Here is a 24206-nt window from a genome sequence, read left to right on the forward strand (position 1 = left end):
AAAGCACCTCCTCCTGGTCTGACCTTCCCCGGTGGCCGAGGTGGAGAGAGGATACAAAATCTCTCTGGGAGCCAGTGCTGTGTGCTGCTCACTGCCCCAGCTGGGAGATGCCTCTTCTTCAAAGCTAGACTGCACAGAAAACAGGGTCCCCCTACCTCAGCTCCATTCACATGAACCCCAGCACCGAGCCAGGCTCACCCACCCTACTGGCCCGTAAAGCAGAGGGGCCAAGGACCGGGCTGAGGTGCCCTCGGCCTCCAACAGTTCTGTTGCACTGAGTGACAGAGGAGGTGCATGGGAAGTTTGCTCTGCCTTTGCTGTCTGGATAGAGGGCTCCAGGCTGGCACTATTCGCTGGCATGTAGTTGCCTGTAAAGGGAGAGGTAGCCATCCCTGTGTCGGTTCTGTGCCCACTGGGGACATAGTCTGCCAGGGGAGCCGGGTGGCATGTGCAGGACCCCCACACATAGGGGAGGGGGAGCCGTTTGTGGGGGTCACTGCCATGAGTGCAGAATGGGGGCATGGAGCAGATTATGGGGAGGGCCTCACCCTATAGCAGAGCTGCCCAGGAGCGGGGTTGGGGGGACGGGGTTCCATGAGCAAAGGAGCCAACTGGGCCCCAAGGAGCAGTGAGCCTCTCCCCAGGAGCTGACTCAGGACCAGGGATAGGCTGGGCAGTTAGTCCCCCCAATCCCCCCACACTGCCTGGAGAGGCCTGGCACAGGGCTCTGCCCACTCAGCCTGGCCCACTGCTCTCCCCTCCTGCCATCAGCCCAATACCTCTTTCCCTGCCTGATGAATATGTCTGCCAGTGCCAAGCCCTCTCCCAGGGCCTGCTCTGTGGGGGAGCCGTGAGGAGCCTTCGCTCTGCCCCCTGCAGTCACACCTCTGCTCCCTGAGCCTGCTGCTTGTCCCTTCCCCAGGCTTCTTCAGCAGCCTCCTGGCTCCGGCCTCTGCCAAGGACTCTCCCTCCCCACCTCTCCATTCCTGCAAGTCTCTCTCCCTCCTCTCTACCTGCTGCCTCCCATCTCTGCCTCTTCACTAGCCGACACTGCTTTTGGCTCTCCTTTGTCCTGACCAGGGATCTCCCCCTTACCTGGCTGTATCAGTCACGGACACCCATCAACCCCCGGGCTAGCGTTAATTCAGCTATCCTCTCGGTGCCCTCTCCCCTCCCAGCACGTCTGGGAATTCATGCACCACGCGCCAACAGCATCTGTTCCTCACCCCTCTTAGCCCCACTTGAGTCTCAATTACCACGCTGCAGCCCCGCAACAGGTAATTCTCATTATGGCTTATCAGCTCCCAGCCGCGCCTCGCTCGTGCGAACATGGGGCGCCCAGCAGTTACAGCAATGGACTCTTGGGGTTCTGCATCTTATTCAGCATGTGGGTGCTAAGGTTTTGGAAAGTGACCCGTGATTTTGGGAGCCTGAGACCCCCTGATTTTCAGTGGAGGCAGAGAACCCGCTCTCTGCAAATTGGCCTCTTTCAGGGGATTCACGCTGGGCCCCGGCGCCATGGGGTGCATACGCTGTCTCGGCTGCTGGAGGCTTACTAGGGAAAGCTGTCTGCCTGCTTAGCTGGGCTGATGGTTGGCCTCACAGCTGGGCTGTGGAGATAAGAGAGCTGTGGAGTGGATGGGAGGGGTGGCTGCCAGGGAGGCTGAGGCGCAGGAGCCTTCAGCCAGAGACTGGTGAAATGCTATCCAAGAAACCGGATCCTCTCAAAGAGCAGACCCCAGGGTGACTCTGATGGGTTCAGACAGAGTCTCTGGGTTCCCGTGTGAAACCCAGCAAAGGGTTTTACTAAGGCCTTGAAGCGGCAAGCCATGCTTTGAAGAAACCCACACTGTACACCCCTTACCTAGGGTGACTGGCCTCCTGATCCATGGGACTCGAATGCTCTGCAAGGGAATAGGACCACTAGAGACCTGGCGAGAGGGCCGAGGCTGTAGCAAAAAATCAACAGGCAGGCTAGATAATGATCGCTCCAGCAATGGAGGGGAAACTGAGGCAGGATTGCTGTGTCACTTGGTTTTGCCACAAGGGGGCACTGAAGATCAAAAGTGACCACTGACAGGCTCCCCAAATCACTGGTCTGTTTTGAAGCTGATTGATGCCTCATTATCATCTAATGTGGGGGAGGGGCACTTTGCAAACTGGCTCTTGAATTCCCAGGGCTTTGGGTGGCATAGTGTGAATGCTCTGTAGATTGACAGCATTGGTGCTAGCTGCAGCAGAGCCTGGGAGAGCAGCACGGCTCAGGTTCCTCCACATGGGCCTGATCCTACAGCTCATTCTGGACCTGCGTCCCCCCTGCCCTCTCCCTCCCCTCCAGCTCTGCCCATGCCCTTCAATCCCAACCCACAGCCCTCTGCTATCCCTGCCCTGGGCTCTCCCCATGCCCACAGCCCTGCCGGTGCCTCTCAATCCCAATCCACAGCTCCTCCGCCCCCACTGTCCCAGACCTGGGCTCCCACCCATAAGTTCTGCCCATGCCCATCACACCTGACCCACAGCTAGGGTGACCAGACAACAAATGTGAAAAATCGGGGGGGGGGGGGGAAGGCAATAGGAACCTGTATAAGAAAAAGACCCAAAAATTGGGACTGTCCCTATAAAATTGGGACATCTGGTCACCCTACCCACAGCCCCCTGCTCTGCCAGCCCTGGGCTCCACCCCACCCCAGCTTTGTGCATGCCCTTTGCTCCTGCTCTGTAGGATTCAATCCTTGTTCTGGTCCTTACAGCTCCTTTCAGTCTCGTTTCTCCACAGCCCTATCTGTTTGTTTGCCTGCAGTATCCCGCCCTGGTTTCAATCCAAAGAGAGCGACTGGGGATCCTGCTCCCCGCTCCATTGCTGGATCCTTCCCCCCACCCAGGGCCCGTTGTCTCCAGGGCCCGGGGCTCTAGCTCAGGGATCCCTGCAGGTGGTACCCGTAGGACTTTGGGATCACATCCTCAGTGGCTCTAAGGCTGTGAGGAGGGACGGCATTGGGAAAAGGGCGAATGGGGAGGTACCAGGCTGTGCGCAATGGGCGTGTTTCTACAGCTCCCTGCTTTGTTTCTCTGCATAGGTTACTACTTCGAAATTCCCTCCATTGGGGCCATCCGAATCAACACACAGGTAAGGAGCCGCGCCGGCCCCCAGCACACATACACCCAGAGATCCACCAGAGGGAAGCTCAAATGATCCCTCTAGTCTGACCTCCCGCATGACACAAGCTAGAGAACCGGTTCCTGAGGTTCTTGCATTGGACCCAGTGGCTTGGGCTCTGAGAGAGACACCCAGTGCTGGGGTAGGACTCCAGCTGATGGAGGAGAAGCCAATCCAAAGGGGAGTTAATCACCCTCACTCTTACACACAGGCACCTCTTTCCAGGTTGTCCTTAGCTGGCTTCATCTCCCAGCTGCTGGATTGTCTGCCAGCGAGCCCGGTAATGTCGCCCATGGACAGGGCTGGCTGGGCCTGCGCTAGATTTTCTCCCCTTGAATCCTCCACTGCTGCCCCAGCACCAGTGTTGCCCCAGAGTAAGGGCCCTGGCTCACGCTGGCTGCCAGCATTTTTGCCGCCCTGCTGGCTAGCATGACACCGAGCACAGGGGTAGAATGCTGCTAGTGCCTCCTCTACCCCAGAGCTGCCAGCATGCCACGGGAGCTGCAGTGGTGGTAGATCAAGTGAGGAATGCTAGAGCGGACGCAGCCTTCACCGCTGAAGGTTTTACCCCTGTTCCTGCAGCGGGACCCGAACACATCTCTGGCACACAGGCAGCACCACCTCAGAAGTGTGGGGACAGATGTGCCAGTGCTGGCAGGGGCCCAGGAACTTCCCTCTGCCCAGGACTGGGGCCAAATTGAGTCAGATCAAAGGGCCAGAGCTGGCTCTGATCCAACCAGACTTCACTGGGAGAAATGTCTCCTCTCTCACCCCCAACCCCAAGAACAGCGCATCCATCACTGGTGATTTTTAAATACAGACTGGCTGTGTTTTGTAGAACCTCTCGCCTACCCCTTGGACTCTGCACTGGTACAATAGGAATTATTCTGGGGAAGTTTGCTGGCCGGGGTTATCTAGTCTGATCTCCTGTGTGACCACAGTGTCCTCTTCTGGCCTTGGGATCTATGAAATCTGCAAGCTGCAAACCCTGCCAGGCCATTCCACCCTGCTCTGCAGATGCCTCTAAGTCCCCACCTGCAACCCACTCGCCCTGCTGTCCCAGCCTTGAATCTTTCCCAAGGCCAAACCCCCAAGCACCCTGAATTGCTGAGTACACAATGCAGGCAGATATCTATGTTGTGCCCAACTGGGGCCCCCAGACCCATTTCAGCGTGACCTGAGTCCACGTTGGGAAAGGAGAGCAGAGACTAGGTACCTGTCACAGAGCCTGATGAGCCGCATTATTGAAACGAATGGCCCACTTCTTGGACCTTTTTTTCCCTTCCCTCCTTAAGTGGCTAGTTATTAAACTTTGTACTTTAATCCACATGGAGCGGAGCGAGCGGCGCCAGCTGCGCCAGCTGATCTGTCAGGCTGTTCAAGGTGACAGGCGTCAGGTGAGAGCTGGGGACAAGTTACTAGCACCCGGCAAATGGGGCTGCTAGGCTGGGCTAGTGGCCTTCTGTTCACAGCCCACCCAGGCATTCCAGCCAGACAATTGCAAAACAACATGGCAAAAGAGGGAGGGGGAAATGAATGGGAGAGTGAGTGAGTTTCAGCTGGTTGCACAAGGTTGTCCATGGAACTCTGGGGGCTGGCCTGTCCCCTTGCCTCACTGAACGGCTGGGGATGTTCTGCTCTTCCCCTGGTTCTCCTTCTCCTCATCTGTGGGGGCAGTTCTCTGCTCCCTTTGCCTTTCCTTGATTTCTCTGGAGCTGAAGTGTTGGATACTCAAAGGGAAACCAGCAAGGATGGGGAGCAAATAAAGTCCTGGTGTCCCCACCCCTTGCCCCCATCCTGGGGTAGGGTCCGGGTGTCGTGTTGTCCCCCCTGCCATCCCATCCTGGGGTAGGGTCCAAGTGTCGTGTTGTCCCCCCCGCCATCCCATCCTGAAGTAGGGTTCAGGTGCCATGTGCTCCCCACATCCAGGTTCCATGACTCTGGAGTAGGGTGTAGGTATAGCCCATCCTATAGAGATGGAGAATGGGACAGATGGGGAGCCCTGTATGGGTACTGAGCAGTCCAATGGGGGACGGGTGCTGTATGCAGAGCAGAGCCCAGAGCAGAGGGTTACGATCAGGGAATGTTGCATGGCACAGGCATGGTCCTAAGTGACACATGGTCAGTTTGAAAATCATGGGCCATATCCTGAGCTGGTGCTGCTGAGGACCTGGCCTGAGAGTAAAGGTGCAAGTGACAAAATCTTTCTCTCAGGCAGCGTTGCCAACTCTCTGTTTCTGTGTTTGGCACTGGTGCGGCCGCTTCTGGAATCCGGTGTCCCGTTCTGGGACCCACCATCCAAGAAGGATGTTGATACAGTGGAGTGGGGTCAGAGAAGAGCCATAGGAATGAGTAAAGGGCTAGAGAATCTGCCTTATAGCGATAGACTCATAGGGTACATCTGCCCTGCCACTGGCATGAGCTTCCCAGCCCGGGTAGACAGACTCCAGCCCTGCTAGCATGTATTATTAAAAATAGCAGTGTGGATGTTACAGCTTGGGGGCTCCAGCCCACCTGACCCTCTAGGGGGAGGATAGCTGGGTGATTTGAACATTGGCCTGTATCAAGGCTGCTTCCCCACTTTGAACTTTAGGGTACAAATGTGGGGGCCTGCATGAAAACTTCTAAGCTTAACTACCAGCTTAGATCTGGTTCGCTGCCACCGCTCCCAAAATGCTAATTCCCTTCCCTGGGTAGCCTAGAGAGACCTTCACCAATTCCCTGGTGAATACAGATCCAAACCCCTTGGATCTTAAAACAAGGAGAAATTAACCATCCCCCCTCCTTCCTCCCACCAACTCCTGGTGGATCAAGATCCAACCCCCTTGGATCTAAAAACAAAGAAAAATCAATCAGGTTCTTAAACAGAAGGCTTTTAATTAAAGAAAAAGGTAAAAATCCTCTCTGTAAAATCAGGATGGAAAAATAACTTTACAGGGTAATCAAACTTAAAGAGCTCAGAGGACCCCCCCTCTAGCCTTAGGTTCAAAGTACAGCAAACAGAGATAAACACTCTAGCAAAAGGTACATTTACAAGTTGAGAAAACTAAGAGAAACTTGCCTGGCTGTTTACTTACAAGTTTGAAATATGAGAGACTTGTTCAGAAAGATTTGGAGAACCTGGATTGATGTCTGGTCCCTCTCAGTCCCAAGAGTGAACAACTTCCCAAACAAAGAGCACAAACAAAAGCCTTCCCCCCACCAAGATTTGAAAGTATTTTGTCCCCTTATTGGTGCTTTGGGTCAGATGTCAGCCAGGTTACCTGAGCTTCTTAACCCTTTACAGGTAAAAGGATTTTGGAGTCTCTTGCCAGGAGGGATTTTATAGTACTGTACACAGGAGAGCTGTTACCCTTCCCTTTATAGTTATGACAGCCTGCTAAACCCAGCCTTGTGAGTTCAATCCTTAAGGGGGCCATTTAGGGATCTGGGGCAAAAATATGTCTGGGGATTGATCCTGCTTTGAGCAGGGGGTTGGACTAGATGACCTCCTGAGGTCTCTTCCAACCCTGAGAGTCTAAGATTCTAGCCTTGAGAGCCCCAGGTGCAGCCCAAGCCAACACACCCACACTGCTATCTTTAGCACACTACCGTGAGCCCCACTAAAAAGCGGGTCTGTCTACATGAAGGAAGGCTGCAGTGTCCACATACCCAAAGAGCTGAACCTATTTAGCTTAACAAATTGAAGAGTAAGGGGCAACTTGATCACAGTCTGTAAGTACCTTCCTGAGGAACAAATATTTGCTAATGGGCTCTTCAGGCTAGCACACAAAGGTCTTACGCAGTCCAATGGCTGGAAGATGAAGCTAGCCAAATTCAGACTGGCAATAAGGCGTAAATTGTTAAGTGAGAGTAATTGACCATTGGAATGATTTCCAGACACCATGGTGGATTCTCCATCACCAGCAACTTTTAAATCAAGATTTGGATTTTTTTTTTAAAGGTCTGCACTAGTTTGAAAGGAATTATTGTGGGGCAGGTCTCTGGCCTGTGCTATACAGGAGGCCAGGCTAGATGATCACAGTGCTCCCTTCTGGCCTTGGAATCTGTGGATTACAAGTCTTGCAGATTTGATGAGTTCCTTCACCTCCTAGCTCTTGGAGTCAGGTGATTTTATGAGAATCTCAGCTTGAAAACACAGCCCCTAATAGCTCAGAAACAAGAAAACAACTAAAAAGACCTCAACCAGCAATGCAGAGCTACAATGCACTCGTTTCTCAGAGGCATCCGTTCTCGGCATTTAACGTCTCGGCTGCAGAGCAGTAATTGTATCCCTTTGAAATTAAGTGTAAAACAAGATTAGAACCACACTAACACAAAGCATACTGCTGTCTTGAATCTGAGCTCAGATGCCCCCGGAGTCTGTCGCATTTCTCCTGAAAAGTCAAACTCCATGCATGTAATGGCTCTGAGAGGGGTTGCTCGGGCGGGATAATGTAACCATTTGTGTCCCCCGTTCTTAGTGCCTGGGGTGAGGCAGAGTAGATTGGTTGGAACAGAGGGTAGTAAAGTGAAGCTGCTGTGCTAGTGACAGATGTCACGTTACTGAGCTCATTGGCGTCTGCTGCTCCCCATATTCAAAAATCTAAATCGCCAGCGTGTTCGTCTGGACGTGCTCCAGACTACTGTTTGTCTGATCCAACTATGGGCCTGATCCTGCAGTCCTCCTTCGGGCAAACCTTCCCATTGGAACTGAGAGTTTTGCTGAGGATGTGATAAGCCAGGCACCATTTTGCTGGACAACCAGTCCTGTCCTCCAGCATCGTCTGCGATTATCGTCTCCCTCACTACACCTCCGTGGCCCATCATGCGGTGGAACTGCACCCAGTTCAGTGGTGGCTGAGCCAGAGAGAGGCTGCTGAGCCCAACACGGGTCTGGGTCGGATCTTTGAGCTCCAACCATTGAGACTCCTGCTTTTAAGATCCAGAGGTCGTTGGTTCAGTTCCTGCTCTCCACCCAGGGCTACAGAGTAACATGAACATCATATGTAACCGGCGTTCACGTACCAAAGACATTTCTCAGGGCTCTGACAGCACCGTTTGGAGAATTGCTGAGCTGGTGCCTGAGCCATTCTCAGCCCCATCCCGGCCGACCCATGGTGCTCCTGGCCATCCAGAGCCATTCAGCCTACCACACGGCAGAGACTCCTCCACAATCACTTGGAAGGGCTTGGCCAGCACCCTGCCATGCTGGGTCCCTGCATGTGGTGAACAGCTGGGCTTACCCATCATATCCATTTCCCCTGCTGACGTTCCCACTGGGCTCTGATGGGGTCACTGCCATGTTCTTGATCCAGTGGTCACTCAGGATCGGGGACGGGACTGCATCTTGCAGCCCTGCAGTTTGCCAGAGGGCCCCCCATACATGGTGCAGCTGTAGGTTTTCTTAGGGGGCCCATAGGACAGTGTGAGCAGGGTGGGAGGCAAGAAGTGGATGTTCTGGAAGAAGTGGCTCCTTGTCCCTACTTCTTACCTGTAGTGCCACTCACAGAAGGGTTTGGTGGTTTGTCCCATATCCCCCAGCCTGGCCTTGAGGAAAATGACGGAGTCCCAGATGTGGCTGGGCGCGTAGTAAGGAGAGGGTGTGATGGGCCCAAGACCTGCGGTAGAGCTGGCTATTGAACCGTATGCTTCCACGGTGCCGCATCGCATCGGGCCCATGGTGATGTAATGCCACTTCTTAATGCTGCCTCCCAGGGCGGAGACGCATCCCGTGATGCAGAGTCGCTGTGCGAAGGTGTGCCAACAAACACAAAAGGGAGGCAGCCTGAGGTGGCAGAGAGAGACCCCTGAGCCCTCGGTGCTGCCTGGGACCCTCCCTTTCTCTGGCACAGCCCCCCAGCACTCCTCAGAGCATTTGGCCTACAGTGAATGTTTCCGATTCAGACTGGAACATGGGAATATCCCTCCCAGCCCCGCCAGCCTTCCAGGAGTGTGACCCAGTGCATGGTGCACCCAGAGCAGCTGGCCAGCGGAGACTTGCTGCCAGCCGGCGGTTTGTGGGCCTGATCCAAGGCCCAGTATGGCCTGGGCACCACAGCGGAGGGGGCATCTCTTGCGTGGCCGCGCTTTGTGCTGGAATTTGCCGTTTGCTTTGAATTCTTTCCGTGTGGCTGACAGCGCTTGCTTCCCTCTTCTCCATTCTTTGCCTTCACTTCCTCCTGCCACCTCCTTCGCCAGCCAGTGATCGTCTCCACCCTTCAATCCCATTTCTGCAGGGTACTCACAGCCGCCTGTCCAGACAGATCTCTCCTCTCAGTCCCCCATGGCTGTTCCAGTGGGGAAAGGCACAGGGCGAAGCGTCTCACAGGGTATCTGCGGCAGAGCTGAGAACCTTTCTCGCTGTGTATCTACACTGCAAGCACAGGCTGGGATTGCCGCTCATATTGACGGACCTGAGCTAGCCTGAATCTTGCTTTGCTTGGGTTCCGGAGCACTGAAACCATGGCAACGCAGGCGCCATCGCGGGCTGCACGAGCCTGCCTGGAACCCTGTGGAATCACTCAGGCTTCTGCACTCCAGCTCGCTTGGTACATCTACACGAGCTGCAGCCAGGCCCCGCGGCTGCAGGGAAGATGTGCCCTTAGCACTCTTGTTTCCAGCTGGTTGTCATGGGTGCGGATCCGCATGCTCATGGAGAGTGGGGTGTACCCACAGCGGTAAGAGCCCGGAGGTCGGTTTCTTTCAGCATTCACCTCCAATGCTCTAATTTTAAACAACTCCGCAATGTTGCTGCCGGACAACTGTGCCATTGCTGTCCTGTGGGGGCTCAGGCCTGCTCAGAGCAGGGCTCAATGACCCGGTACTGCAGCTGAGTGGAGAGAAAGGATGGCCCAGTGGTTAGAGCGCTGGCAGGAGACCAGGGTTCGGTTCCCCGCTCTGTCCCATGCAACACTGAGCCCCAGGTTGGAGATACCAGCCCTGCACTGCTGAATAGGGATGGGATAAAAATACATGAAAGAGTGTCAGGTGCCCAGATACGACGGGGGCCATGTAAGCAGCTTAGATAGATAGTTCTCCCACGGGGGTAAATGGTGAGTGTGGATACAGCTTTAATGCCATCCCTGGTGTTCTCCTAGGAGCTATGCTTTCTCTTTCTGGCTGCATGGCTCCCTCCTGCTCCATGCCTTCTCCTTGCTTCTCTCTCTTGTCATCCAGAAAGAATACAGCCCCCTCGGGGCCTGCTGCTCTCTCCACGGCAACCTGCGGTGGGCAGGTGGGAGGGGGTTAATCGATTTGGGGAGAAGGGAGGGCTGATTGGCAAGCGCTGCCCTCTAATGCACTTGGGCAGGTGGCCGAAAGCACTGAGCCTCCAGTCTGTCCCCAGTCCTTCCCCCTACTCTGGCACCCAGGGAGATGCTGGTTTAGAAAGGATTTAGAAATGATGGGGTGTGGTTCACATCACTCCTGGTGCTCCCCTCACCACCCTCCTTCTGCTGTGCTGGTGGGGCTCAGCTGCTTAAATCCTTCCCGAGCCTGTAGGACGAAAAGCTACTTCCCCATGGGAGCCATTTCGGGCCTGGTTGTGCTCTGTGTCCCAGCAGTATAGAGCAGGAGTGCTGCCACGGGGGTAGTAAAGGGTGAGTGAATGAGAGGGGAGATGGGCACTGCTACATCACTCTTTCCATTAGCACATTTCAAAGTGCTTTACAAAGGGAGAGCAGTGCCATGATCCTCATTTTACAGATGGGGAAACTGAGGCACAGAGTGAGGCTGTGAGTTGCACAAGGTCACCCAGCACGGCAGAGCTAGGAACAGCACCCAGGTCTCCTAAATGCCAACCCAGTGCTCTATCCACTAGGCCACACTGCCTCCCAGAAGCAGGGGCTGGAGACTTCCCCCACAAAACATTCCCTACACTGCATGCTCAGGCCTAGGTGTTCAAAAGGGGCTAGTGATTTGGGGGGCTCAACTTGAGACTCCTCAAAGGGGCATGGGTGTCAGAGAGTGGGGAGCACCCGTCGACTGGAAATTCTGCCCCTTTAAGGAGTCTCAAGTTGGGCCCCAAAACTGGCCTTAACCTGTGTGCCTGAGTCAATGCTGAATGCTTGTCAATGCTGCTGTCAGTGTCCGGCGTTGCACTGGTGGGGGGATGCGTTGGTGGGGGAGGTTCTCTGCCAGCAGGGGGCAGAAGGAAGGACCCTGCAATGACACAGAGCTTGTACATGCCCAGAGAAAGGCGAGTGTCATGGTGACAGTAGAGGAGACAGAGAAAGAATTGTCCAGTGCCAGTCCCTCCCCCGTCTGCCCCCACGTGCGCAGTCCAGCTCCGAGGGGACTTCTTGGACCTTGGCTACACTTGCGAGTTGCAGTGCTGTAAAGCCACCCCCAGCGCTGTAACTCACTCCCCGTCCACACTGGCAAGGCATTTGCAGCGCTGTATCTCCGTGGTTGCAGCGCTGCATGTACTCCACCTTTCCGAGAGGAATAGCGAGTGCAGCGCTGCCACTGCAGCACTGTGGCGCCAGTGTGGCTGCCCAATGTGCTGTGAATGGCCTCCAGAATTATTCGGCAGTATCCCACAATGCCTGTTCTAGCCTCTCTGGTCATCAGTTCAAACTCTACTGCCCTGGCCTCAGGTAACCAACCATGTGACCGACCCTTTACATTCCCCGGGAATTTTAAAAATCCCCTTCCTGTTTGCTCAGCCCGGCGTGGCGTGGCGTGCTATCAGCGAATTTTTCCAGGTGACCATGCCTCCATGCGCCAAGCGAGCCCCAGCATGGAGCAATGGCGAGTTGCTGGACCTCATCAGTGTTTGGGGGGAGGAAACTGTCCAGTCCCAGCTGCGCTCCAGCCGTAGGAATTACGATACCTTCGGGAAGGTATCAAAGGACATGATGGAAAGGGGCCATGACCGGGACGCCCTGCAGTGCAGGATTAAAGTGAAGGAGCTGCGCAGTGCCTATCGCAAAGCCCACGACGCAAACAGCCGCTCTGGTGCTCCCCCCGCGACCTGCCGATTCTACAAAGAGCTGGATGCGATACTTGGGGTTAAGCCCACCTCCACTCCGAGCACCACCATGGACACTTCAGAGCCGGTGGGGCGGGGGGGGGAGGAGGAGGAAAACGGGAATGATGGTGGTGGGCCGGATGGAGACACCCCGGAATCCCTGGAGCCATGCAGCCAGGAGCTCTTCTCGAGCCAGGAGGAAGGTAGCCAGGTGCAGCGGCCGGTACTTGGTGGAAGACAAACAGAAGAGCAGGTTCCCGGTAAGCAGTTTTTTTTTTTCGGGAAGGAATTTTTTCGGTGTGCTCTATAACATTTAGCAATAGCTGATTTTCTAGATGTGTTTCCTTTCTTTTTTTAATAAAATTTACCTTTTTTAAAAACCTGATTGGTTTTGTGTCTTAAAAAGTCTGTGCATATGTTTTTCAATTAGCTGGTGGCAACATTTGGGTTTCCCTTTTGTTTGTTTTCTTTCTCGGCTTCCCCAAGGGAGGGGTGGAAAAAATGAGGGGCCTCAGGGAAAACTTCCCAAGTGAGTTTTTCCAGGATTTGCAAGAGGCAGTTTTCACTAGGGTGGCGGCAGCATTTACCAAGCCAAGGTCAGAGAAAAGCTGTAACCTTGGGAGTTTAATACAAGCCTGGAGTGGCAAGTATTAATTTTTAGAATCCTTACGGGCCTCCACCTTCTGCACTTGAAGTTCCAGAGTGGGGAATTAGCCTTGACATGTGGCTAGTGGGTCCGGTGACCTGATCCGACCTTGGGGAGGCCTGGAGCAAGAAGGCGCTGCAGGAGGTTGGCAGATGCCTGCAGATGCGGCAGGGAGGAAGGAGGCTCCCAGGACAGAGGGGCTGTGCCCAGCTTGGGACTCTAGAAAGGCAAACAGGTCTTGGAAGGAGGGGGGGCTAGGCCCTGTGGGAGAGTGGGGCAGAGGAGACTTTATGTTTGAGATTATTTTATAGCAGTAAACCAGCCCCCAAGGAGGGGCGTTTTTACTGGACACAAATCTCTATGGAGTTACTGAGTGATGGGGAAACTGAGGCAGGGTACTGCAGGAGCCACTCCTGGCAGCAAGAGAGAGCTTGGGAGGCAGCCGACCATGTTGCAGGGTTGCTATACCTGCCTTTAAAGGGGAAGTACTGGTGTGGCTGTTCTCATCCTTCCCAGCCCCAGGCGAGACAAAGACCTAGCCACACCCAGATCAGCCAGGCAGACACCGTTGCATGCTATGGGATTGCGTGGAGCCCCCGGCTAAGAGTCCCTCTGGCTGATGTCAGCCATTTCCAACAGGAGAGCCAGAATGGAAGCAGGCACTGTGGGATTGAGGGGCAGCTGAGAGGCTGGGCTGGCAGCAATGGAGCAGAGCCCATAGCCCACTGAGGATGGGACCAGGGCTAAGAAACTGAAAGCAGGAAGGCCACATCTCTGCTAGTGCTAGGAGTAGCCAGGGATGTGGGGGAGCAAAGGTGGAGGGATCCCCCTGGACTGGGCTCTGTCACATACCCTGCATATGAGCCAGCATTTCTCCTCTCACTGCTCCCAGCAGGGCTGGGACTGTGTGTGCCCATCTCTGACTAGCGGTGGGGAGGGGGTGCCTGTCTCTGTCTCACAGCTGGCCTCTCTCCTTGTGTCTGCAGGAGTACCTGGACGTGCTGGGGAGACCCATGGTCCTGGCAGGGAACAAAGCAAAACAGGTTCAATGGACAAATGTCTATCAGGATGCTCTGGTAAGCAAGACAGAAGCGAGCCCTTTCCCCATCGCACCCACCTGTCCTTTCCCTCCCCCAGCTGTTGGAACCGCTGCTTGCTCGGTGCTGCTCCATGGACATTTAGCTTTGGTTTCCAATAAACAGGGGTTATGATAATGCTTTAGGCTCCTCAGTCAGAGAGCTGGGAGCTGCTAGCCCCTGGCAGGGACATGGTAGCCCTGCAACATGTGAACAGTCCTGGGAATTACCCCCCACAGGACGCAGAACTGTCAGGGTAGATTTACAGTCGCTCTGCTGGTACCAAAAGGAAACCACATGGCGACCCCCCTTCAGAACTTCACGGTGGGAGGTGTGTCAAGCCAGACTCAGGTAGCAGATCCTTATCAGCACAGCGGACCCCCAGGGCTCAGTACTGCAGCTCACCAGCTCTGTTCTCTGGTGTCTGTCCCAGCCTGGGATAAACGCCCAGATTTCCCCAGCCATGCAATGGGCCCAGGCCAGCAGTGGCGCGGAGCCTGCGAAGGAACTGTCAGACCAGAGCACACATGCCCGAGATCTTGCTTGACTGGTTGCCTTTCCTTTCTCTGTCCAGGGCCTGGGCTTGATGGTGACTGGCACCCTGCCAGTGTTTAACCTCACGGAGGATGGCAGCAGCAACAGGAAGGTACGAAATGTTACCGTCCTCTCTCCCGCTCCAGGGGCTCATGCACCCCTGTAAACTAAGAGAAACTGCAGGGGTGTCAGTGGGGTCACACTGGGGCCAATCCAGTGGGAGTGGAGAATTGAGTCGTGCGTGTGTGCGTGTGGTGGGGAGAGAGACAAAACACAACCCAGCGTTACTGTGCATAGTGTGTGTCAATTCCAACTGCATCCCAAACAGTGATGGGGGGACCAGGAGCCAGTGGGAGAGGAGGAAGGGTTCATCTTCCAATAAGACTAGAAAGTGGAGAGATGCAGGGGGCTGGCTCAGCCAGCAGCAGCTGCAGAGGCCGTGGCCCTTGTGCCCATGGGTGAGAGATGGCATGGAGAGAGGCGGAGAGCATAGGGACAAGAGGAGTGGGAGATTGGGGCGTTTGGGGCCAGCTGGGGCGAGTCCCTGCTGGGTTTTAAAGAGGAAGAGGACAGCTCAGATCACAAATAAATCTGGCCAGAAAACTAGCGAGAAAGATGGACACGTGTTGGACTTGGGTACTTCGTTTGCTCTGGCTGTTTTCTGTTCCCTGCCCATCTTCTCGTGCTGGAGACAATCGCTGGAGTCATTGGCTGGGCAGGGAGGGACGATCTATGCACGAATTCTCTCAGGCATGCTACCTTTTGCTGCAAGTTCAGCCTTTCTCCCAAGCTAAGCAGACTTGGGGTGGGTCAGTATTGGGATGGGAGATGTCGCATAACAACACTCGGTGCTGCAGGAGGTGGTGAAGAGTAAGGCTATGATTTTGTCAGGGATGTTTTTAGTAAAAGTCAGTGATAGGTCATGGCTGCCATGATTTTTTGTTTATTGCCCATGACCTGTCACTGACTTTTACTAAAAATATCCATGACAAAATGGGGAGAGAGAAGGGTCCAGCATCCTGACCCCCACCCCCCGCAGCAGCTGGGAGCTGCAGGGACCCCATTGCCCAGTGGCTGGGAGGGGTCCCCCACCACCCGCAGTGGCTGGGAGCTGTGCGGGGACCCCTGCCAGCAGCCACTAATCAGCTCTAGGATCCCTCTGCCACCGGTGGCTGGGAGCTGTGGGGGGACCCCTGCCAATGGCAGCGTCTGGGCAGCTCAGGGGTCGCCACCAACGGCAGTGGCCAGTAAGTTGCGGGGGGGTCCCGCCAGAGGGTCCCCTGTCGCCCGCGGAGGCTGGGCTGTTGCGGAGTCCCCTGTTGCTGGCAGCAGCTGGTCAGCTGCGGGGCCCCCAGTGTCACAAAGGTCGCTGGAAGTCATGGATTCTGTGACTTCTGCGACCTCCGTGGCATAATCTTAGCCTTAGTGATGACTGCCCAGCAGGTGGTGGTTTCCCTGTCCCAGCCTTGAACCTGCTTGCAAAGATCCCCCTCCCCCTTTTGCATGAGATGGAAAATCAAGGTCTTGAGATTTAAAAATGCCTTGCTGCTTTGTGAAATGGAAGGGCTGTTTGCCCTGGTCTTTGGCCAAATTCCTAGCCTGCCTCCCTGTTTTACCAGCTCCCACTGGATACGATATTCTTCCCTTCCCACCATGAACTGTTTGTATAGACTGCTGTGTGCTGCTGAACAGCTGCTGCTTTCCACCCCAGCAGGGGCTGTGTCTAGAGCTGGGTCCCTTTTTATCCCTTCCGTGAAAGGGGCAAGTGCGAAAGGCTCCACTAATTACCGTTGGTAAAACACTTTGTGATCCTGGGACCAAAGCATCTGTGTCAGTGGATAGCATCATCACGGGAGATGGGATGCCTCCAACTCCACGATCTCCCCACTGCTCAGTGTGTGTCGGCGCAAGGACGTGTGTATGCGAGAGGCAGGGAAGGGCGAGGGGGTATCGCTCAGATGTTTCTGGTGATGGCAAAGCTCTAGAAGAAGCACAGCTGAGCCGTGGGGTCACAGTCCCCCCCCCCAAAGCTGGAGGGTATTGGTGCAGCCTGGATGTCAGGAAATCAGTGGAAGTTAGGAGCCTAAATACCTTTGTGGATCTGGGTCTAAATTCTGGTTATTTGGCCTTTCCCTGCCTGCTGGGTTAAATAAAGGATGATTTTTGCTTGTGGCTGTAGAGTGGTGCTGGGTTAGCTGGTCCTCTGCAGTCACTAGGCCCTGCTGGTTGCTAACGCTAGAGTTTGACCAGAGCTCCAGGGAGCTTTCCATACGGCTGCCTGCATCCATACCCAACGTGCCACTACATGCCCAGACTGTATCATAGGGCTGCACAGGCTGCTACCTTGCAGGGAGGTGCCTCGGGACCCCTGCCCTCCCCTTGCAATCACATCCCGGGGGAGAGGCATGGAGCAGAAAAGAACTTCACGTGTTTGTAGCTTCTTTGCATGCAAGGTGGCAGCTGGTGCCAAGGAGGCGGAGCCAGCACCATGTGACCAGGGAGGTTGGGGCTGGTTTAATTTTCATTGTAATTCCCTGGGAATGGAACCAGAGCCATGAGGATGCTGATAACCCACCCAAAAGGGCAGGGCTGGGTCAGCTGAGATGCTGCATTCACCCCAGCAGCCACGGATGTCCTGAGGGGGGCTGCAGGGGCAAGGGGGAGGGTGGGGTGTAGAGAGATGGAGCAGTGGCTCCGTTACTCAGTGGAGCCTGTTTGCAGATCAGGGACACAGGGCAGGTGAGGAAAGTAGTGGTGGGGGTTAGTGAACCAATTTATGGCTCCATATGCCGAATGGAGCTCTTCCCCCGGCCCCCTTCCCACTGGGCTTTCTTGCCACCTATTGTAGTTTCCTGGGTTGATACGATATTAAAGTACAAAAGTTGTGCAGCTAGACCCAGCTTGTGCCAACCCGCAGGGGGTTGAGGGAGCCACGTGTGCCGTGGTGGCTGTTTGTGCCGGGAACCAAAGAAAAGGCTGGAGTTCCAGCTGTGGCATGTGACGAGATCCTGGGGTGCTGCATAGGGATCCGTTGCTGGGCCAGCAGCCCGCGCTCATTTGGGAGATGCTCACGACCCTTTCCAGGGATGCTGTGTCACTGGATGTAGCCAACGGTAGGCGCTGGCGAGGGCAGGAGCACCGCTAGGAGGGGCTCAGCCACAGCGGTGGTGAAGGAAGGGTGGGAAGGGAGAGCAGAGCTGGGGCACACCCCCCTGCCTCTTCCCTAACAGGGATCCACCACTCCCACTGGGGCTGGCTGCACAACTCTTATACTCAGGTGGCTGGCATCTCTAGACTGGCTGCTCTAGCACCAATCCTTCCACCTGCACCCACCCCGTGGACTAGCAGAGCCAGAGCCTGGGCCTGCCTCTGCTGCTGTGCGCTCTCAAGCGGTCATGGCCCAGACCACAGGGATGCGAGGAAAGCCCCAGGTGCCCACAGATTTGCTCCAGTATAACGAAGAGCAGGCCGCCAGCTGAAGGGGAGTCGGGTGCTGCCTGACAAGGGAGGTGGTGGGGGTGAATTCTGGGCAGCTCCCAGGGGCAGGCAGGTGAAACACAAAGCAACGAGCAAATGCGACACATAGCCCTTGCTAACCAGACCCCCAGCAATGGTGCCCTAATTCCACCCCCCCCACAACTCACTGCTCCGCACTGGCTCAGCCTCCTCTCCCCCAGTGTCGTGCTCCCCTCTTTGTACTGCTCTGGATTGATCACTGCAGGAGTGGCACTGCCGCTGCATTTTGTGTTTCGAAGCAGCCAGCGATCTGTTTCCCAACTGGGTAAGCAACAAGGACGGGGAGCTGGTCTATTGCCTGCTGAAGCAGCCTGTCCTGTCCCACATCAAGCGGGATGGCAGCTGTGGGCACTGGTGTCTCTTCAAGGGGAACAGCAGCAGGGCAGGATGTGTGAGGGTGGGGAAGGGAGTGGGCGTGTCCTGCGCAGAGGTGGCCCTGCACCAAAATCTGGAGCCAAACTATTAGAAACTTCAGATCTGGATCCAGACCTTGACAGCTGGCTCCTTTCCCAAGGTACATTTAGGTGCCTAACTCCTGAGAGGAGTTTGACGCCTAAGTGTCTTTGAGGAGTTGAGCTGTTCTGTCTTCATTTTAGTGAGTACATTAGGCCTGCTTCACAAGCCCCCTAATGTTGAACTGTGGTCATCTTCTCTTCCTGCTTGTAGTGTTGCTGCATTGCCTTTGTACTTATTGGGGTTACTCCGTACCCCAAGCCCAAGGGTGCCAGTAGTGTGCCCAGTGTACCGCATCTTGGAGGCAAGCACAGCAGCTAGGCCTTGTAGGTGCTAGCCCTGATGAGCCATAGCCTTCCTGTTCGGGTCCCTGGGGCAATCCTGATGCATGGGGTGCTCTCTCCAGTCCAGTTTCTGTTCAAGCAAATAAGCATTTGTGGGTTTCCAAGTCAGACTCAGTTAGTGTCTCTCACTGGGGCCCCTTTGCACTGACTCCCTGCCCAGCCGCTGCTGCTCCCCCCATAAATCACACCCAGAGCTGCACCCAGCTGTGACGTCCGGCAGTCACAGCCTGTTCCACCTGCAGCTTTGGCCATAGTTCTGGGGCGTCTCTGCAGCTCCCTGCTGCCATGCGGCCCCCACTCCCAAACAAAGCCCTGGGCACTTCCTCATTCAGGATCTTTCCCTTACCCGGTCAGGAGAAGAGGGCTGGTGAGAACTGTAGTCCTCTGCTTTACAGATCCATTACACTATATAATAATTACTAAATTCCACCCCAGAGCTGGCTGCATTTCAGTATTGGGGTGGAGGGGGTAGTGCATAATATGTTGAGTCTGTAAAGTACTTTGGGATGAAGATGCCTAGAGACGGAAAGCTGTGAGAAAGAGAGAAACAAGCCACATCTCCAGGGTGAGTGGATAATAACTTCTGTATTAGTCATTCACTGCTCCCTTGACAGAGCCCTGGTATCAGAGATGCCCCAGATGTACATGGAGGAGTTAAGCAGAAAGCTGTAGGGGGAACGGGCCCATGAGAACCAGCCTCTCCCACGGCTCTCTCCTTGGCACTGAGATTTGAAGCTGTGGTGGGTGGTTTTCCTAAGGAGCTAGCACCGTCTCCAGTCCCAGTGCAGATGGGACTGCTGGGTCATGAGTCTTTGCGTCTGGGCTCAGGGAAGGAAGGGCAGCTGCTCAGAGCGCTTCTGTGGAAGCTGAGTGGGCTGCCGGTGTGAAGTTTCTGCATTGATCTGCAGCAGGCCCTCCAAATCCAAGCGTGTGTGTTTGTGTGTGTGTGTTTTGCACCCATTAAGGGAGTAGAATGGCACCCCTGCTCCTGCCCCCACGGGATGCCCACAGCTCTGCCCTCGATCCTGGGGCTGATGCCGCTTTGTCTGCTTCTTGCAGAACCAGCTCATCCTGGGCGTGATGGGAATCGATGTGGCTCTCAATGACATCAAGAAGCTGACGCCGCGCTACAACGTGCGTGGGGAAGCCGGCCCCACGCAGAGGGGTCCCTCGCACGCCACCTTGCAGGCCATCCCCGGGGCCATGGCGGGTGGGAGGGGAAACAGGGGCTTCTTTGCTCTGCCCTTGGCCATGAGGGGAGGGGAACGCGAGGCATAGAATGTGCTGGGTGCCAAGCAGCACCAGTCTCCCTCAGTCCTTTCTGCATTGCTTCCCCGCACCAAATCTCACTGCACCAGCCCCTATAGCGACCCGTGCAGGAGGGACACTACAGGATACAGTCTTGGACAGCCTCTGTTGCTAGGAAGCAGGTACCCCACTAAAGGGTGCCAGCCACCTCTCCAGCTGGTGTACGCTAGAGGAGCTGCAGGGATGTGACTTCATCCAGCAGAGGATCTAACCCCACATGCCACACCCTGCTGGGAAAGACCACAGCTGGGTTACACAGACCCTACTGCCTGGCCGGGAAGCAGCAGCCTGGCTTCTGAGGGTCAGAACTAGAGGCATGTCCCTGCTCTGTCAGATCTCCTGCCTGGCTAGATTGAGAACACTTCACCCTGTCGCTCCTGTGTGTGTGTGTGGGACGGTACGATTCAACCTCTGAATAACCATCGTCCGCTGGGATCCAGGGATCCCGTCACCACTGCCGGGGCAGGATTTTTCTAGCGAGCCGGGCAGCAAGGAGCCCCCGGGCAAGGAGCGTATCAAACGTTCAAGCGGGGAGGGCTCAAACAAATGGGATCGTCGGCTCGGCGAGATGTTGGAGATGGCAGAGGAAGGGGGTATCAGACCGCTCTGTGCGTGGTTGCTGAGGCATTTCGATTCAACCTGGCATTTCACTGCGACTTTGCAGGCAGAGACGTCTCAGCAGACAAAGCCTAGTGTCAGGGAAAGAGAAGGTTCCCTCAGCCCAGGGCGGGAGGGCCTCGTTTGGGGTTCTGGGCCCCCCAGAATAGACTCCAGCCCTCTGCAGAGTGAGAATCTGGGCTGCATTGCCTTGTCCATCAAGGAGAGGTGATGGGTTCCATCCCTGGGAGGATGAGACTCAGAACCAGGCTTCTCTGGACCCTGGAGGAGGCAGGGGAGTGTGGGGTGGGCCCTGAAAGATGCAGGGGCCTCTGAATTGGGATCAGCTGATGTGGGCCCCGCACACTGAGGCTTTGATTGTGCTGGGCAGACACCAAGCTCCAGGCCTCCCTTTGGCAAGCTCCAAGCTGCTTCTCTATCAGAGCCCTAACCCACAGTCTCCTCTCTTCACCTCCCACAGCTAGGGGCTAATGGCTACATCTTCGCCATCGATCTCAATGGATACGTCCTGCTGCATCCAAACCTGCAACCCCAGGTAAGGGCAGGGCCTTGCTCCCTAGCTTTGACCCCCACCATCACTAGCCAGGGCTGGAACACATCTACTCTCCGGGGTCCCAATGCAGGAGAGCCTGGAGCCCTCACAGTCCCAGGCCCTTTGTCCTGCCGCATCCACTACAGTCTGCCCTGACCCTGTGCAGTCTGCGACTCGCAAAGGGTCTGACTCACAGCTCCGGAGCCAAGTGTCAGCAGACAGTGCGGGGTAGGACGGCAGTAGTTGTGGCCATTCCATACATATCGAAGGATGCTGCTCCCTCGAGGAAGAAGAGCAAAGCTCCGGGCTTTTCTTGGTGCTGCACAGCCTTGGGCAGCTGGCGTCAGGGCTCTGTGCCTCAATTTTCCAATTTGTTAAAATGAAGGGTTGTGAGCCTGACCTGTCTCTGTGAAAAGCTGACATCACCTGCTCCATTCCTGGTGATACAGCTGCTGGAGAAGAGTGCCGGGTGAGCCGGGCTCTCCCCCCAGTTAGGGCTTTGAAGGAGCAGGCCAGTGCTGATGTAGTTTGGTCTAGTCCAGCCCTGAGAGAGAGAGAGCGCGTCCGTGCCATGGCAGGGGGGAATGAGAGACTTGAACACCCTGGATCTGGCATAGCTGTAGTGAAGTCACTGGATCGACCCAAATTTATGCCAGGTGAGGTTCTGGTCACTGCTTTCAGTTAGAGAGGTAGGCACAGCCCAAGGTATGTGGGCGAGGAGGCTGGGAAAGAATGCATGGAACATCTCTGCCCCCCCCGCTCCACACGCACATCTGGAGCATAGCCAGGGATACCCCCATGGAAAGCCCCTGGAGCCAGTCACAGCTGGGACAAACATCCCAGTCCCACTAATCGCACTCTGCCAGCCTCAGTGCCCACCCAGCTGACCAGGAAAAGCAGGGATTCTGAATAACGGTGTGATCAGAGGGATTCACACACACAATTGACTCCCCCAGAAAAGCACGTCTGCGGGACCACATGAAATTCAGGCTCAGCCAGACAGCAAACACTGGCTTCTCGTGGAAGGAGCCTCTCCGGGATCTCTTGGATTTTACTAGGCCACAGCCCCCTCTGCCAGGAAGAGACAGACTCAGACAGACCTCCCTGTCCCCCTTCACTGCTGAGATGCCAGCTCTGTCTGCACCGTGTGCCACAGAACAACTTTATGAGCCCCCCACCCCACCCCTTGGCAGGCAGATCAGGATCCTTATCCCCCAGCACAGAGAGGGGAAACTTAGTCACAGAGCAGGGAAGCGACTTGCTCGTGGTGAAGGCAGGTCAGTGTCGGAGGGAGCCAGGAGTAGGACCCAGGAGTTTGATCCTGCCCACTGTGGCCATTATATTGCACTGACTGGCAGGAGAGGTGGCATTGGCTTCCTGTGACCTGCAGAGGGCGCCCTTCTGATCCCCCGCCTCAGGGCGAAGGCTGCTGCATTGCAATCTTATGCTGTGCATGGATATGCTTGTATGTGTTTGAGCGTCTGCAAGCGGGTGTACCCGTGTGCTTGTGCCACGCCGAGCAGGGCACCCAATCCCAGGCACATGGGATCCAGCTGGGTCTGGGTGGATTCAATCCCCAGCTAATTACCCCTCACTCCTATGCCCCCAAAACCCTCTCTAGTGCTCACAGCTGAGTAGGAAGGCTTGTTGCTCCATGGGCATTAATCGCTCCCTCTCTGGGCCATGATGTATGGGCCCCTGCTCCCCTCCAGACAGGACGCGGAGGGATTAGCCCAGCCCTTTATGAAATATGCCTTCCTGGGGACATGAAGCAGCAAGTGGGATCATTTATCTTGTGGGGCTGCCACGTCCGTCAGTGCAGGGCGGGGAAAATCGGCTCCCTGCTTCAGAGCTAATCGGAGAGATTCATCATTCAGAGGCAAGCTGGGAATTAGTCACTGAGAAATGGCAGCAATCAGGGTGAAATATGTTTCATTGGCACAGATGTCCCACGGGGCTCATCAGCGTTATTAATGGGCGGCGGATAAGTGGCAGAGACGGACAGGGACACGGTGGGATTTATTCGCTCGCCTCTGTCCCCTTCCACTTATGGGGCTGAAAGCACACTTGGCCCATTCCTCTCCCCGTGGCTTTCCAGGTGTGTGTTGTGTTTACCTGCCGCAGCCCAGCACAGTCAGAGAGGCCAGGAAGGGTGCATCAGTCTGAGCAGGACCTTCAACTTGGGCCTGGCAAGCTGTGACATTCCCCCATTCTTAGAGACAGGCCTGAACACCAGATCGAAACGGCACCAAACTCTGGGGACGATCAGATCTGGACTCTGCAGCCTCTGTCTCTAGACAGGACGGCCCAATCCCCCCAGGTGTGAACACCCCTTTGTTCTGAATGGGATCTGGGTGTCAGGGCTGCTGAGAACACAGGAGTGTGGGGCTCTGTCCCAGATGTTTCCTTTCTGCTATGTAGCCCCCTTTGCCCGCATGCATGCAGAGAACTATGGTGCCTGCGCTCGCTCCCGGCCCCGTCAGCCCAGCACACCTGCTGGGTGGATAGCTGTACCAGGGCAGAGAATGGCCCAGCGCTCCTCGTACTGTGATTAGGAGGTGGGGGATAGATGGGTGTGTTTGCGTGTGCGCCCATCCTGCCTGTAGGCTGGGGTGACTCTAGCACTGCAGCAGTACCTCAGCCTGCCGCTCTGGAAGGTTGACAAGTGGGGATGCAGACCCCATGGCTCAAAACAGCCTTTTGACAAGAGGCTTCCCTGGGAGGTGGTATGGGAAAAGCCCCCACCCAGACTCAAGCCCAGCCCTCTAGTAACTGGTCAGGGAGCACCCCCCATTCACGGATTCCTCACCCCTCTGCATGCCAGCATGCAGCTCTTCTAGAGCTCCCAGACTGCCTCCCGAGTGCCCAGTCAGACCCGCAGGCTCCAGCCCAGCTTTATCACTCCACCCCGCAGAGATCCAGGCCAGGAGCCAGCCCCCTTGCTGGGGGGAAGGAGTCCTGTGCACTGCAGCAGCCACATAGATCCCTGGATAAGCTCCTGATGAGTGGGAAAAGGGAAAATCTGTCCCACCCAGCATTCAATCCCTACAATGGCTGTCCCCTCATGGG

General features: G+C 55.6%; 1 protein-coding gene across 1 annotated transcript in view; it reads left to right on the forward strand.

Annotated features, from left to right (window-relative positions):
• CACNA2D2 (calcium voltage-gated channel auxiliary subunit alpha2delta 2) overlaps positions 1 to 24206 on the forward strand; it is a gene marked incomplete in the record, with an annotated part of 589972 nt that overhangs the window by 520306 nt on the left and 45460 nt on the right. The window contains 5 exon segments of the mRNA XM_034776135.1: positions 3078 to 3127; positions 13743 to 13832; positions 14407 to 14478; positions 19739 to 19813; positions 21066 to 21140. Of these exon segments, the coding sequence (XP_034632026.1) occupies positions 3078 to 3127; positions 13743 to 13832; positions 14407 to 14478; positions 19739 to 19813; positions 21066 to 21140 (362 nt within the window).

The sequence above is a fragment of the Trachemys scripta genome, chromosome 7, assembly GCF_013100865.1.
Source record: "Trachemys scripta elegans isolate TJP31775 chromosome 7, CAS_Tse_1.0, whole genome shotgun sequence".
Lineage (NCBI taxonomy): Eukaryota > Metazoa > Chordata > Testudines > Emydidae > Trachemys > Trachemys scripta.